Source organism: Nycticebus coucang, chromosome 10, assembly GCF_027406575.1.
Source record: "Nycticebus coucang isolate mNycCou1 chromosome 10, mNycCou1.pri, whole genome shotgun sequence".
NCBI classification, from domain to species: Eukaryota; Metazoa; Chordata; class Mammalia; order Primates; family Lorisidae; genus Nycticebus; species Nycticebus coucang.
Genome location: NC_069789.1, coordinates 7217507 through 7234804, shown reverse-complemented (window position 1 = coordinate 7234804; position 17298 = coordinate 7217507). Strand labels below are relative to the sequence as shown.

General features: G+C 41.4%; 2 protein-coding genes across 12 annotated transcripts in view; one reads left to right on the top strand and one right to left on the bottom strand.

Moving 5' to 3' along the window:
• Positions 1–9214, top strand: part of CRACD (capping protein inhibiting regulator of actin dynamics) — a 238238-nt gene extending 229024 nt beyond the window's left edge. For all 5 annotated transcript variants that reach the window (XM_053606052.1, XM_053606055.1, XM_053606051.1 and 2 more), the window contains 3 exons: positions 2514–2704; positions 3514–3676; positions 6364–9214. In XM_053606052.1, the coding sequence (XP_053462027.1) occupies positions 2514–2704; positions 3514–3676; positions 6364–6524 (515 nt within the window). In that variant the 3' untranslated portion in view covers positions 6525–9214. The remainder of the gene's footprint in view (positions 1–2513; positions 2705–3513; positions 3677–6363) is intronic.
• Positions 8821–17298, bottom strand: part of AASDH (aminoadipate-semialdehyde dehydrogenase) — a 43532-nt gene continuing 35054 nt past the window's right edge. For all 7 annotated transcript variants that reach the window (XM_053606057.1, XM_053606058.1, XM_053606059.1 and 4 more), the window contains one exon: positions 8821–12289. In XM_053606057.1, the coding sequence (XP_053462032.1) occupies positions 11900–12289 (390 nt within the window). In that variant the 3' untranslated portion in view covers positions 8821–11899. The remainder of the gene's footprint in view (positions 12290–17298) is intronic.

Below are 17298 nucleotides of genomic sequence, written 5' to 3'. Positions count from 1 at the left end.
GATGGCCGGCGGAGGACACAGGTCAGACTGTCTCAGTGAGACGTCTCAGGGACCCTTTGGCGTAGTCTCCTTTCCTCCCCTGTTTGGGGAGGGAGTCATGGGCACCTACCATACTCCAACAACATAATCTCTATTCAAACTCGAGTTTGAAAGAAATAAAACACTGGCCAGAGATTTTTCTGTTTTTTTCCCATGGAAAGCATTTGTCTTTAATTTTTTGTTTGTTATTTTAGGAAATAAATGGCAGAGTCTGAGTTGCCCCATCATGGAGTGTAAAGTGTGGTCCAGTTTCAAAGCTCCTGTACTCCTTGGTTGCCTTACGTTGAGGTGGGGGATCCTCCCACCTCTTCACAAAATAATGGCAATAAACTTCCTCCGTGATCCCCAAACAGCCTTTGCAGGGTGGCAGATACCACTGGCCTCCCCTTGAGGGGGACTGGGCTCTGTATTAACTGGATCTCAGTTCCCCCTTAATGATCTCTTCGTCACGTCTGATGCTTCTAAAAGAGCCTCCTTTGTCACTGAATTCCAGTGAGCCAAAGTCTGGCCAGTGGACATTTCCTCTCATAGCCATTTAAGCAAAGACCATCTTCTTTGTCAGTGGTACTGTTGGTCTCTGATGTTCTCTGGGCAGCTCTGGGGGACAAACAATTTAATTCTCTCATTTTTAATAAATGTCCAGAGAGGCCCTGTGTGTCTGTGTGTTTGGGGTAAAACATCATGAGATGAAAGGGCCCATAGGGCCAGCTGCCCCCAGCTGCTCTGACTCTGGCTCTGGCTCTGAAACACACTGAAGGGTCCCAGCACTGCTTCCATCTGGCCTCCCCTCTCTCCCCAGAGATCTTTTCTCAAATCGCTTTGGTCAGTTATAAATTTAGTCCATCATACTTTAAAGGCACTTTGATTCTTGGGATCCCACCAGTCAAAGCCGCTGGCAGGAAACTGGCCATCCCAAGCAAGTTCAGTTTGAATGTTTAGTCCAGATGTCTCCTTTGTATAATAGCTTTTTAAATGGAAATCATTAGATCAGTCTGGTGTTTAAAAGTTTTATAAAGAAGTGTTACAGGGCCCTGGAGTAAAAAACAGGAACTTCCTAAAGTTCTAGTGTATGTAAAGTTTCTCAGCAAAGCAAAATGTTTGAGGCGATGAATTATTTTTGATTTTTCTAGTTAACGAAAGATTAACCGAAAACTCCTTTAAATTTTAGTTTTATGTTTGAATCCCTCTTTAATGTGTCAGTTTTCGTTCTCGTGCTAGCTCGTAATGGAATTTTTATTTGAGGTTTAGGGATATTGCAATGCCCAAGGCTCATTGTAAGTGTCAATGCTTTGTACGGTATTATAGATCTAAAAGACACAGAAAAAGCAGCAGAATCACACATCCCCCTTTTGGCATGAATTCCTAATTAGAACTTGTTTAGTCTTTCCTCACGTCCTCGAGAGGCTTCTGTGCCTATGGACTACCAAAGTGGAAACTACTGCTGGGTTTCAAAAACGAGACTCTAGTGATCACTTTTCCTTTGAGATAGTAAATGATCAGGACCAGAATGATAATCTCTGAATGTGCATAATTTTTACTTGACGGGGGAAAAGGGGACCATTATCTGATAGGCATGACTAATAATGCCAGGTTGCTTTTGTAGGGTGATTACTATACACCAAGAACTTTTCTAAATGTTCCCAGACCCAAGTTTCCATGGCACCTTGATCAAGCACGTGCCATTATCACCTCCACTTCATAGATTAGAAAACTAAGGCTGAGAGAGGTTAAGTAGCTTTTCTAAGATTGGGGATGATCAAACCCCGGTCTGCTCAGTTTCAAAGCCCAATGGTCACCCCCTGATACCAGCCGCAGTGAGGTGTTTACCTGCATTGCACAGGTGAGGCAGTCAACCTTAAGAAAAGCGCAGACCAGAAGTCAGAAGCAGACCAGTCTAGCTTCAGCTTCTGTACCAACGGCTGAGTGACCCTGGGCATAGCAGTTGATGGCTGTGGACCCCCCCTCCTCACATCTGTCAGATTAGTAGCGTTTCCCCTTTGGTCCTCAGAGCCTCACTATCCTCAGTAGCCTCATTAGGCAGAGCAGCCCCTCCACTTTCAAACATGGGGGTTCTACATAGGATGTTGCCTGGGGGGAAGATAAAAGGTTCCATTGCTAAAAATCCATTTCATGAAAGCAATGAATTTTAAAACAGAACAGTGAACCAAATAACTATTTGGATCCCGTCTAGACCTGAGATTTCATGGCACTGGAGATTTTATTTTTTTCTTACGGAGTAGAGTAACTTCTTTCATATCTAGGGACAAGAAATGCCCCTGTTTTTGTGTCTGTCAAAGATGTTACCTCCCCACCCAGCAGAGTCACTCAGGCGTCAGCACAGAGTTTAGGGAGAGATAGTTGAATATTTCACAGGTTTGTTTGTCGATATGCCACAAGTTTCGGGGGCACAGAACTGACATAGGTGAGCGGCTGATTTCACTGTTATCTGCTTCTGTCCTTTTCCGGCCCCTCAGAGAAGCCCATACTTCAGAGCAGGCACTCTGTAGATGGCTCCAAGCTTCCAGAGAAAGCAGAAACGGCACAGCCACTGTGGATCACGTTAGCACTGCAGAAGCAAAAGGGATTCCGGGAGCAGCAGGCCACGAGGGAGGAGAGGAAGCAGGCCCGAGAGGCCAAGCAGGCCGAGAAGCTTTCCAAGGAAAACGTGAGCAGCCTGTTCTTCCCTTTACTCTCAGCTTCCTGCGTGTGGCTCTCTTTTAGGTCACAAAGACTCAAAAAACAAAACAAAAGGCTAGCTGGGGTTGGCAGGGAATACTTAGAAAGGCTAGAGCAAGGGCGGCGCCTGTGGCTCAGTGAGTAGGGCACTGGCCCCATATGCCGAGGGTGGCAGGTTCAAACCTGGCCCTGGCCAAACTGCAACAACAACAACAAAAATAAATAAAGTAAAATAAAATAAAAATAAAGAAAGGCTAGAGCAGCAAGTAAATTGAATACCATTAAGCCAGGTAAGCATTTTCTGTGTGAAATTTGATTTGGTTATGGTCATAGGAATTTGGCAAAACTCATCCCATATTTATAGCAGTGATATATAGCAATTATAAGAAAAATAGGAAAATGAGGGCGGCGCCTGTGGCTCAAGGAGTAGGGCACCAGTCCCATATGCTGGAGGTGGCGGGTTCAAACCCAGCCCCAGCCAAAAAAAAAAAAAAAAAAATAGGAAAATGATTTTGCGTGTTGAGTCGAGAGGAAATTAAGAGCCTCGTCCTGTGGCCTGGTTTCCTAGTCAATTTCATGAGGTTCTTCTGGGAAAGTAACATTCCCTTCTCAGCACATGGCACTTACCTGCTCCCTGGGTGGGGGTCTGGGGTGAGCACAAGCGACTTGCAAGTATAGTCCAGCCCTGCCTTGGGGAGCGGAGGTCGGGCTGGCAGGCAGAAGCCCTGTGGCCCGCAAGGCCAGGCTTTCTGTGTCTTCTGTCGAAAACGCACTTTCCTGTCTTCTCTGCCCACTCAGGTTGCTGTCAGCCCGCAGCCTGGGAGCGGCTGTGTCACCAGAGCAGGCTCCCTGCACAAGCCCACCGCTCAGCCAGAGGAAAAGAGGCCCGAGACTGCAGTGTCAAGGCTTGAGCGCAGAGAACAGCTGAAAAAGGCCAACACTCTTCCCACGTCTGTGACAGGTACAGAGCAGGTCCCTTCCTGTTTGCCTGTAGTTCCTGGTGTCTTGCGTCGAACCAGTCCAACACCTGAGACATTTCAGAGCACAGCTACCTCATGAGCTTATTCTTAAACCGACATTGATAAAGCTCACATGATAGAGACCACCAAGAACCTGCCCACCTAGCCAGTGCTGTGATGGTCCATGTTCAAAAATCAGCCCTTCAGGGCTGGGAACAGTGGCTCACACCTGTATTCTTAGGACTCTGGGAGGTCAAGGCAGGTAGCTCGCCTGAGCTCAGGAGTTCAAGACCAGCCTGAGCAAGAGCAAGACCACCCATCTCTACTAAAAATAGAAAAATTAGCCAGGCGTTGTGGCAGGTGCCTGGAGTCCGAGCTACATAGGAGACTGAGGCAAGGATGGCGTGAGTCCAAGAGTTTGAGGTTGCTGTGATGCCATCACACTTGACCCAGAGCAACAGGGTGAGACTCTGTCTCAAAAACCAAAACAAAATAAAAAAAAAAACCAAATCAGCCTTTCTAGTAGAGCGAACTCTAGTTTGTAGCATTTTTCCATTTCCCATGGCGTAAATACTCCTTCCATGGCTAATTTGAAGCCAACAATGTGATGTCAACTGGCTCACTAAATTCATGAGATTTTTTTTTTTTTTTTTTTTTTCTTTTTTGGCCGGGGCTGGGTTTGAACCCACCACCTCTGGCATATGGGACCGGCGCCCTACTCCTTGAGCCACAGGCGCCGCCCCAATTCATGAGCTTTTAACAAGGCAGCAGGAGCTGTCTCCAGCACGCCTCTGCCTGTGTTCTGACAAACTTAGGTTCATTAACTTACTGCAGCAGGGAAGGCAGGGACCAGAAGAACCTTCTAAGCCAAGGTAGAGATAAGATTTTCATAAGATTTGGGGGGAAGGGTGAAGTTTAGGTAAAATTTAAGTGGAGCAGCACTTCGATAAGCTGAGAGCAAAGCAAAGATGTACATAAGGGGGTTGACATCCAGCTTGAGCCAGTGTGGTCCTGTTTCCTTGAAATTACAAAGTGAAGATTAACGTGTGACATTTGAGGTGATGGATATCCCAGTTACTCTGATTTGATCATTTGCATTATATACATATCATATACATGTTTCAAAATATAACATATACCCCCCAAATATGTACAGATTTGATATGTGGTTATTACAAAAGTTTTGTGAGAGGGCGGCGCCTGTGGCTTATGTGTTTACTCTTTAACTAATTTGTAAATACTGTTTCTTGATGCCAAAAACCCCAAACTGCCCCCCGCCCCGGCCAGCTCCACTGTTTATTGATCCCTGACAACAGCGACTGTGTGTGTGTGTAACATTATCCTTTAATTAACAGCTTGAGAAATAACAAATCTATAGCACAAGTCACACAATCCACTGCTGGTTTCTTGAGGCCTCTTGTGAACAGCAGCCTGCCACAGTGCCACATTGCTACAGAATGTTTTGACAGAGAGAGGCTCCGTTTAGAATGAAAACACAGTAGGAGCCTATTAATTAGGAAGTTTGGCTAATTCTGGACTAGGCTAAAAATTTGTTAAGCAGGCCTTTTCTCCCCATAAACACTATTGAAGAAAATATGAGCTTTGGGGGGTCATTTTGGAGGCAGGAGCTAGCAGACCTAGATAGGTTCTAGATCTGTGCGTGTTTCTGATTAGCTGTGTGACACAGGACAAGTCGCTGTTTTTGCTCTGGGCCTCAGATGTTTTCAGCTGGAAAGTGGGCTAGATAAGCTGTGTTGGAGAGTCTACTCTGAGTTGGTCTCCAGCTTTTAAAAGCTCCTATTTGCACACATCTAGTTGGTCAATGAATCCCAGATCTTTCTTTAGAAAAAAATAGTTTTTCTATTTTTAATAGAGATTGATAGTTTTGCTATTTTTGGTAGAGTTAGAGTCTCGCTCTTGCTCAGCTGGTCTTGACCGAATGACCTCAGGCATCTACCTGCCTCGGCTTCCCAGAGTACTAGGATTACAGATGTGAGCTTCTGTGCCCAGCCTGGGTTTTCCTTTTTGAATCATATTAATGATAAATCAAAATGTAGTTGAGATGGGGGTGTTAGGGAGAAAGGTTATAAAATTTCAGTTAGATAAGATGAGTTTAAGTTTAAGAGATCTATTGTACAACATGATGACTGTCTTTAATACAAATGTATTATATTGTTGAAAAACACCGAACAGGCGTGGCGCCTGTGGCTCAAGCGGCTAAGGTGCCAGCCACATATACCTGAGCTGGAGGGTTTGAATCTAGCCTGGGCCTGCCAAACAACAATGATGGCTGTGACCAAAAAATAGCCGGGCCTTGTGGTGGACGTCTGTAGTCGCAGCTACTTGGGAGGCGGAGGCAGGAGAATCGCTAAAGCACAGAAGTTGGAGGTTGCTGTGAGCTGTGATGCCACAGCACTCTACCCAGGGCAACAGCTTGAGGCTCTGTCTCAAAAAAAAAAAAAAAAAAGAAAAAGAGAAACACCGAATATGGATTTTACATGTTCTCACCGCAAAAATAACTTTGTGATATAATGCAAATGTTAATTTGCTAGATTTAGCCATTTCACAATGCTTATGTATTTCAAAGCATCATGTTGAACATAATATGTAACAATTTTACATATTTAAAAAAAATTTTTTAAATGTGGTTCTGACTCCTTTCTCCTTTTCCTTCAAAAACAAAATCCAGTGGAGATCTCCGATTCAGCTCCCCCGTCGCCGCTGGTGAAGGAAGTCACCAAGAGGTTCTCCACCCCAGATGCTGCCCCTGTGTCAACAGAACCAGCCTGGCTGGCTTTGGCCAAAAGGAAAGCAAAAGCCTGGAGCGACTGCCCACAGATTATTAAGTAAAGAGCAACTTTTACCCATGCCTGACGCCAGCTACTGGCTCCTCTTCTCTTGCCCTTTTTATTTATTTATTTTTTATATGAGGTCCAGAAACCAAGCTAGGGAAAAGAAGCATGTTTTATAGGCTCTACAATAATGTTCAGAAACGGAACTGGTGGTGTTCATTGTAAAGAGTGTTTGCACAACCTTCGGTGCTGGTGCCTTGAGCTCCTCCTAGTTCTTAAGAGAAAATTCCATCCAAGGGACCCCACGAAGCAAAATCTGGAAACTAAGATCTCTTCATGAACCTGCCACGCCCATTTCCTGGCCCTCCCGTACACTCACATGCTGTTCAGAACAGACTTTTGCCAATCTTTGTAATGGTTTTTTGATTCTCTGATGTCTTTTGTTCAAAATATTTACCCCACCGTATGTCTGGGGATGTTTATCCTTTCTGCAATAATGGTGAAAGGATCATGTGTAGATAAAAACAAGAGCACCCATTCCCCTTCTCCTCAATGCAGTAAATACTTGGCTCCCAATTCTGTGCTCATGTCTGTTTTCATGAATTTTCCCCACCCCGAAGACATATCCATTCACACTGTACCATGCACGCTGTGGGTCCAGTGTGAGGCCCCATTATACAAATACCCTCCTTAAGGACATGTGAGATATTTGGCCTGGTTGATTCCTGGGGAACATTTGTATTATATTTAATATGGCAAATAAAGGAAATTCTTTATCAGAGCTACAAGTTCTCTGCCTGTCTCTGAAAATCCCCATCTAGTGCAGTGATTCTTCAGGCCTACTGAATCAGGATGGGGCAGAAATGTGTAATATATTCTGGCAAAAATTCTTCAGATGAACCTGATATATCCCAAAGGTTAAGAACCTTGGAAAACAATGATTCTGGTGTCATTTAATTTTTCAGACTCTGAAAGGAAGGCTCACTCACCCAAAAACCAAGCAAAACAGGAAAAGTAATACACCAACCCCCTAAATCGCCCATGTATTACAAGAAACGACAGGCTATTGACATTACATGTTCTGAAAATTTCTTTTGGTCTTTAGAGAAAATTAACAGGAAGCAAAGATTTGGAATCTCTGTCCTAAGGACTTCCTGCAGAAAGCTTTTTATTATAATTGGAAGTCGAATGTTCAGCACTAATTTGTAATTTAGTGCATTCACCTTGCTACCTTTAAAAAAAAAAAATCTTGGTCTTAGTGGCCTTGTGATTATCAGACACATGTTCATACAAAGAAGGGACCTGACGGTTGAAAAGCCACATATATTCACTTTTATTTAAATGTGCTTTACATGAAACACAGACATACCAGAAAACCCACATTCATTGCTTGTACTAACTTTATATTTCATAGTATTGGTATATTCCCCTTTTCTTAGCTTCTCACTCCAAAGTATAGGTACAAATTATTTGCCTGGTGCAGAGAATTACATCCATTTTCCTCTCCTACAAAAACGTTCCGTTTGTACCTATCATTACTTTTATGCTCACTATATGCAATCTGCTGTTATTCTATCATATACCTTAAAGAATGACAGCAAAGTTATTTACCATATAAAACCATTTTCTTCTACAATGCTCAGCCTCACTGTAGCAGCTGGCATGTGCGGTCAAGTTGGATAATTGTACTTTGCAAGTTGGATTTAATATTATACATACTGGACCTTCAGACTGTTAGCAATTAATGTCACTTTTTTATTGCTTTTAGTAAGCAATATTCCACTGCACGTTTTGCATACTGATGTTCATTTCTAAATCCAATATGTAGGCATTTGCTGTTTCCAATGATTTCCTCACTAATGTAACACTTTTTAATGGGAATCTTTCCACCTAAAGCCCTGGAATTACAGTGCTACAGGAATTCTTCTGAACTGACTTTTTTTTTCATCCCGACAGCTCTGGACAGTATCACAGTCATGACAGGGAACAGGTGAAGAAATAAGCTCATTAACAGAGAACGGTAGATGAGTCACCTCTACTGGCTCAGATACCCCTGAGCCCATGCAAGGTGGGAGAGATAACCTCAGTTCTGTATTTCCCATCAAAGTCTTTAAAAGAAGAGTACATTGAAGAAAAGGCAGTCACGGTACTTACATGAGTAACTTAACATTTCATTTAAAAAATCACCTCAAATTTGCACTAAATACTGGTGAAGTGTTATTTTGCTTTTGTTGTGTTGCAGTCTTCCGAGCAACAAACTATGGGGAAATTCTGTTAAAACATGAAAAGTTTAAGACTTAAAAAAAAAATGATTCCCATGTTAAATACTCAAGTTTTTTTTTTTTTCTTTTTTAATTTAAACATACATTTCTCCTGGCCAGGTTATAGATGATTAACCTCTATTCATAGACTATATATAAAACTTAGAGGGTTTTGTTTACTTTTTTAATTTTTCAAGTGCAATTGTTTCTTACACGAACATTAATTACTATTAATCATTTTGGCCAGTTGTCTGCAAATGTTTAGTGTGTATTGTCTCTTCCTGTGATGTTTAGTTTGCTTATTTTATAGCAGAAACATTAGTTAACTGTCCTGCAATATTTTTACCAACAATAAAATTAAGTAGACTTAATGAAAATATGTTATTGTGATTTTAATATTATTTTGAGGTCTTAGTTGTATAAAGTTTTAATGTAAAATGTCCATTATTGAAGGGAAAAGGTCTTTCAATAAAAAATACCCACAAGATCTTTGGCACTGATGGGCTTTGATTTTGATGACCATCTACAGACGATCTCATGGTAGTATTTATTTACATAGCTTTTGTTAAATAATAAGTTCAGGGTGTTGAGTAGGGCACTGGCCCCATATACTGAGGGTGGCAGGTTCAAAGGCCCCCGCCAAACTGCAACAAAAAAATGGCCAGGCGTTGTGGCGGGTGCCTGTAGTCCCAGCTGCTCGGGAGGCTGAGGCAAGAGAATCGCCTAAGCCCAAGTTAGGGTTGCTATGAGGTTGCTGTGAGCTGCGATGCCACAGCACTCTACCACAAGAGACAAAGTGAGACTCTGTCTCTAAAAAAAAAAAGTTCAGGGTGTTTTATATGGTACTTTATTTCTCTCTAGATATTTTTAGAGAAAAATAAAGACTAGGGGCAATAAAATGTTTATCTCAGTCCTGAATTGAACGGTTAGAGCCTCAGATAAAATGATCCTACAGCCTCCTTACAACTAGAGCGTGGGCCACAGACCAGCAGCACCAGCCCACTGAGAGTGGGAGAAGTGAAGCTGACTGCCACACACCGCACACCCAGAGCCAACCAGGGTGAAGTGAGCGAGGCAACAGAAGCTCTGGCCTCGGCTGCCAAAAGGACAGGGTATTACTGATCTCTTCCTTTGGTTTCAGGCACCAGGATAGCTTGAGAACTCTTATCTCAGCCCTGATGGTGAATATGTACACTAAGACTTGAAAAGCACTGATCTAAAAGGTGGAAGATCATCTTTTAGGTGAAAGGTCATTCTTTTAGGCCAGCCAAGAACCTAAATCCCTTGTGTTGGGGGGAATGGTCCAATTCATGCTTTTATTGGGAGGCACCACCTACCTCCCACCACAGATGGAATGCCTGCTACATGCTTCATTATACTCTTGGGGGCATACAACCTGTCTCACTTTGATTTGGAAAAGACTGAATTGGGAGCAGCTGGTCAAAAGATGGGGTAACTGTAAGGCAGTCTGATGGTGATGCTGTTGATGGGAAACAGTGTTAATGGTGTTAGTCGTAAGTTGAGCATTTAAAACTTAAAGGGCAGTGACTGTGTTTTCTCCTGCTTGGTGAAGAATTACAAAGAAGACTTGAATTCTATGGCCAGGAACAATGAATGCCACATGCCAACTTGAAATTACACTCTGTGTATGTGTGTGTTTTGTTTTTGTTCTACATTGGTACTTCTGTTCATTTAAAAATACCAAATAAGGAACCTAATAAAGATAGCCTACCTTTGAAAATCTTTTGCCATGAATCTAGGTTTAAATGAGTGAATGATATAACAAGACCAAGTTTTTGACCAGGCATGGTGGCTCAGGCCCATAATTCTAGCACTGAGAGGCCAAGACAGGAAGATCATTTGAGGTCAAGGGTTTGAGACCAGCCTGAGCAACAAGACCTCGTTTCTAGAAAAATTAGGGTGGCGCCTGTGGCTCAAAGGAGTGGGGAGCTGGCCCCATATGCCGGAGGTGGTGGGTTCAAACCCAGCCCCGGCCAAAAACTGCAAAAAACAAACAAAAAGAAAAATTAGCTGGGCATGGTACTGTGCACCTAAGAGACTGAGATAGGAGGATCATGCAAGCTCAGGAGTTTAAGGTTACTGTGAGCTCTTGTGATGCCACTGGACACTAGGCAGACCGTGTTTCCAAAAAAAAAAAAAAAAAAAAACACTTAAGTTTTTAACCCAAGTATATTTTGATCCTTTTTTACCTCCACAGAGGTCTTTAAAAATGAACGAATAAAATTAGCCTAATATATTACCCAGGTTTCTCCAGAGAAACATAAAGGAGAGATTTTACACACACACACACACAGTGCCAAAAAATGTATACATATTTTAAGAAAGAAAAAAAGTGCATTAAATTTGTAATACTCAAAAGTCACATTTTGACTTTTGCAATTACAAGAGGTGCTCAACGTGACTTGTATTCATCTTTTGTTAACCAGAAGAACCTCCTCAGTTGACCTAATTTTCACAGACTGGACGTGCACCACATGTATCAGTACGGTAGGCTAGTCCCTCATATTCACCACCTTCATAAGCTGACCAGTTTGTTACAGTCCCTTGAATGGTCAACTTACAAAGGTTCTACTGTGATATACCTAATGTTTTGCCAGCTATCTGGGCATCCCTTAACCCAGTCAAGTTGGCACATAAAATCAATAATCACATCTAATTAAAGAAAATGCTACGAAATAATAATTGATCTGTTCTCTAACTCCTAAAAGCTTTCGTTCTGACAGGAAGTAAACTATGGTTGTTCTCCAATAAGGTCTAGACAAGTTTCAGTTTCTTAATCAAAGAATGATCTTTAATATAGAATAAGACTATCCACCTCCTCTATAATGATAATATTTTCTTTTTGTTTGAGACAGAGTCTCAAGCTGTTGCCCTGGGTGGAGTGCAGTTGCATCACAGCTCACAGCAACCTCCAACTCTTGGGCTCAAGCAATCTTCTTGCCTCAGTTTTTCTATTTTTCTTTCTTTTTTTTTTTTAGTAGAGATAGGGTCTCACTTTTGCTCAAGCTGGTCTCGAACTCGTGAGCTCAAGCTAGCCACCTGCCTCAGCCTCCCAGAATGCTAGGATTATAGGCATGAGCCACTGCACCCGGCCTATGGTAAAATATTTTCAACCATCTCACAGATAAACACTAATAAGGATTGTACCTGATTATTTTTTATTGCCACCTAATAAATCCAGACAATAAATATAATTATTTCTACATCCAATAATGAGCATGGATTCCCAGACCACAGGAGAAGAGAAGACCTCTCCAGGAAGTTCATACACACTTTGCAGCTGTCCACTCTGAGAATCCAGGATCCATAATTTCCCATCTGTAGATGCTGCTGCCAGCAATATTTCATTGCTATGATCTTGGTTATAGAAAACAAATGGTGTTGCATATACCTGTGAAGTAGTTTCAAATTTCCACTGGAGGTGACCTTTCTTGTCACAACAGTAGATAAAGCAATCATGGGAACCAAAAAATATGTCTTGCTCTGATGCTGAGACACATGGGGATGAAAAGATTGGTCCACCGGTGGAGAATCGCCAAACCTATAAAGAGTAATAAAATAAAAAAACCACTTATTCATCTAATTGCTGCAGTCCTCCCTTAATGCACTATGAGGTTCCTAATACAAAGCTAAGAGATGTAGACTATTTAAATGGTAACTACAGGGCGGCGCCTGTGGCTCAGTCGATAAGGCGCCGGCCCCATATACGGAGGGTGGCGGGTTCAAACCCCGCCCCGGCCAAATTGCAACCAAAAAATAGCCGGGCGTTGTGGCGGGTGCCTGTAGTCCCAGCTACTCGGGAGGCTGAGGCAAGAGAATCGCTTAAGCCCAGGAGTTGGAGGTTGCTGTGATCTGTGTGAGGCCACGGCACTCTACCAAGGGCCATAAAGTGAGACTCTGTCTCTACAAAAAAAAAAAAAATAAATGGTAACTACACACAGAGAAAATGGCTTTTCCTGAAAAGTAGTGCCTCCTACTAGACCTCTGTCCCAGTGGCAGAATCCAAGACAAAATACACTGGCATGTTATTATTGCATGATTCATTGCTAGGCATAACATTATGAGCTACAACTAATCTTGAACCCCATTCAAGAGCATGTATCTCATTAAAAACTATCTCTATTCTCCAATAAAGATCAGAGAAGAACAAAAGAAGAGATAAGAAAACCTATACAAAGGATCAAGGAAACAAAAGCTGTTTATTTGTGTACGTAAACAGTAGGATGCCAGCTGGACTACCTAAGGAAGAAAGAAAGAAGACCTAATGAACAAAATCAGAAATGAAGAAGGGACATTCTACATGAACAACTACACAAATAAACTGGGAAGTCTGGAGGAAATGGACAAATTCCTGGACACATACAACCTACCAACACAGAATCAGGAAAATGCAGAAAACCTGAACAGACGGGTAATGAATTATGAGATTGAATCAGTAATAAAAATCTTCAATCCAAAGACAGCGGGGATGGGAGGGCTTTGCTGCTGAATTCCACCAAACATTCAAAGAAGAACTAAGGCCAATTCTCCTCAAACTACTCCACAAAATTGAAATGGAGAGATTTTTCCCTAATTCACTCTATGAGGCCAGCATGAGCTTGATACCAAAAACAGACAAGGATGTAACAAAAAAGAAAACTACAGGCCAATACCCCAATGAATACAGATGCAAAAATCCTCAACAAAATAATAGCAAACCAAATCCAAGTGCCTAAAACACCATGATTTAGTGGGATTTATCCCAGGGATGCAAGGATGGCTCAACATAAAGCGTGAAAGTGATTAATCACATTAACAGAATGCAGAAAAAAATCGTATTTTGTAATTATTTTTAAAAAATTCTGGCTTGGCACCTGTAGCTAAGCAGGTGAGGGCACTGGCCACATACACCGGGGTGAGGGTTCAAACCCGGCCCAGGCCTGCCAAACAATGACAACTACAAAAAAAAAAAAAAAAATAGCCGGGTGTTATGTAGTAGTCCCAGCTACTTGGGAGGCTGAGGCAAGAGAATTGCTTAAGCCCAAGAGTTTGAGATTACTGTGAGCTGTGACACCCTAGCACTCTAGCCAGGGCAAAATAGTGAGACTTTGTCTCAAAAAAAAAGTAAAATAAAATAAATTCTTTTAGAGACAGGATCTCACTCTCCCATCCAAGCTAGAGTACAGTGGCACAATTATATCTCACTGCAACATCAAACTCCAAGGGCTCCAGTGATCCTCCTGCCTCAATATCCCAAGTAGCTAGGACTATAGGTACACACCACCATGCCTGATTAATTTTTAGAATTGTTGTAAAGATGGGGTCTCACTATGTTGGCCAGGCTTGTCTCAAACTCCTAACCTCAAGTGACTCTCCCATCTCAGTTTTCTAATCATGTATCTTACCATATTTTTTCTTTTCTTTATTTATTTAAAAAAAAATTTTTTTTTGAGACAGTCTTACTTTGTTGCCCTTGGTAGAGTGCCGTGACGTGACAGCTTACAGCAACCTCCAACTCTTGGGCTTATGCAATTCTCCTGCCTCAGCCTCCCAAGTAGCTGGGACTACAGGTGCCCGCCACAACGCCTGGATATTTTTTGTTGCAGTTTGGCTGGGGCCGGGTTTGAACCCGCCACCCTCGGTATGTGGGGCCGGCACCCTACTCACTGAGCCACGGGTGCCATGCCTTACCATATTTTTTCATGATAAAAACTCTCAACAATCTAGGCATTGAAAGAACATATCTCACATAAGGCAGGACATATATGACACAAATCAAACTGAACAGGGAAAAGCTGAAAGTCTTTCCTCTAAGAAATGGAAAAAGGGAAGGATGCCTACTTTCACTACTCCTATTCAATACAGAACTGGCTATCCTAGCCAGAGCAATCTGGCAAGAGAAAGAAATAAAAGGAATAAAGAAAAGTCAAATCATCCTTCTTTGCAGATGACATTATCTTATATCTAGAAAAACCAATAAATTCTTAGGTATGATAAATATATCCAAAGTTGCAGGACACAAAACCAACATACCAAAATTAGTAGCATTTCTATACGACAATGATGACCTAGCTGAGAAAGAAATCAAAAAAGGCAATCCCATTTACGATAGATACAAAAACAAAACTAAAACAAACCTCCAACCAAACAAAAGGAAACACTGTAACTCTAAGAATAAATTTAGCTAAAGAGGTGAAAGACCTCTACAAAGAAAACTACAAAATACTGAACACTGCTGATAAAAGAAGCTGAAGAGGATGGAAACAAGTGGAAGGCATTCCACGCTCATGTTTTAAAGGCATGAAGTGTTAAAATGACCATACTACCAAAGCAATCTGCAAATTTAATGCAATCCCTATCAAAGTTATTTTTCACAGAAATAGAAATTCAAATTCATTCAAAATTCGTACCAAAAAAGAATTCAAATAGCCAAAGAAATTCTAAGCAAGAAAAAAAATGAAGCTGAACATCACTGTGGGATATCAAAATATACTTCAAAGCTGGCTGGATGCATGGCTCATGCCTGTAATCCCAGCACTCTGGGAGGCTGAGGTGGTGGACTGCCTGAGCTTATAGATTCCAGACCAGCCTGAGCTAGAGCGAGACCCCACCCCTAAAAATAGCCAGGCATTGTGGTGGGTGCCTGTAGTCCCAGCTACTTGGCAGTCTGAGGTAAAAGAATCACTTCAGCCCAAAAGTTTCAGGTTGCTGTGAGCTATTAGACCATGGCACTCTACCACGGGTGAAAAAGTGAGACTCTGTCTCAAAAAAAAAAAAAAAAAAAACCTGTATGTATACACACATACACACACACCCCACAAAGCTATAGTAAGCAAAACAGCATGGTGTTGGTAGGAAAGCAGATACATAGACCAATGGAAAAGAACAGAGAACCTAGAAATAAACTCACATATTTACAGCTGATTTTTGACAAAGGTGCCAAAAGCATATATTGGGAAAAGGATACCCTCTTCAATAAACGGTGCTAGCAAAACTGATTATCTATATGCAAAAGCATGACTAGACCCCTCTCTCTCACCATATGCAAAAATCAACTCAAGATGGACTACAGACTTAAACATAAGACCCAAAACTAAAGAACTACTGGAAAAAGACACAGGAATAACACTTCGGGACATGGTTTAAGCAAAGACTTTATGGCTAAGACCTTAAAAGCTCAGGCAACAAACAAAAATGGACAGATGAGACTATCTTAAACTAAAAAGCGTGAATGGACAGTCTGACAAGTGACTAACATCTCAAATATACAAGGAATGCAAACTCAACAGTAAAAAACAAACATAATTCCATTAAGAAGTGGACAAAAAAAAATAGTGGACATTTCTCAAAAAAAGATACACAAGTGGCCAACAGGTGAAAAAAGCTTAACTTCACTAATCATCAGGGAAAGGCAAACCAAAACCACAAGGAAAAAGCACCATGTTAGTTAGAACGACCATTATTAAAACAACGGATACTGTATCTCCCAGGTTTATGGAATTACTATTCACATATCAAAGATAGGCAATCAACTGTCCATTGATGGAGGAATGAAGAAAATGGTATACTATTGAGCCATAAAAAAAAGTTAAACATGTCATTTGCAGCAACATGGATAGGACTGGAGGTCATGTGTTAAGTGAAATAAGCCAGGCACAGAAAGACAAATATCCATGTCCTCATTCAGATATGGGAACTGAAAAAGTTGATCTCACAGAGGTAAAGAATAGAATTATAGATACTAGAAGCTGGGAAGGGTTTGGGGGTAGAAGTGGGATCAAGATAGGATAGTTAATGGGTAGAAATATACAGTTAAACAAAAGTTCTAACATTCAATAGCAGAACAGGATAATTACAATTAAAAATAATTTATTTCATATTTCAAAATAGCTACAAGGGAGAACTTGAAATTATGCCAACACATAGAAATGGTAAATACTTCAGGTGACAGACACCCTGAACACCCTAACTTGATCATTACATACTCTGAGTGTAACAAAAGATCACCTAATGCATAAATATGTAGAAATATTTGTATAAATTGAAAAGCAGGGACTTCTTTGAACTTTCTCAATAGAAGTTATAATAAAATTTGCTAAAAACCATATAGTAAATTTTCAAAAATAGAGGGAGATGACAAAAGAAGGATAATAATGTTTCAGTGGAAATTTTTTAATCCTACTATATTATCATTTCAAAATTAAGAAACCCATATCTTGTTAATTAAAATACAATGTTTAGGCTGGGGACAGTGACTCATGCCTGTAATCCAAGCACTCTGGGAGACTGAGACAGGTGTATTGCTGGAGTTCAGGAGTTTGAGACCAGTCTAAGCAAGAGTGAGACTCTGTCCCTAAAAAAAAAAAAAAAAAAAAACAAACAAATAAACTAGCCAGGCAGTGTGGTGGTCGTCTGTAGTCCCAGCTACTTGGAAGGCTGAGGCAAGAGGATCACTTGAGCCCAGGAGTTTGAGGTGGCTGTGAGATATCACGCCACAGCACTCTACCACAGGTTAACAAGTGTGACTCTATAAATAAATAAATATAATGTTTAAAATTTTACTTCAATTGT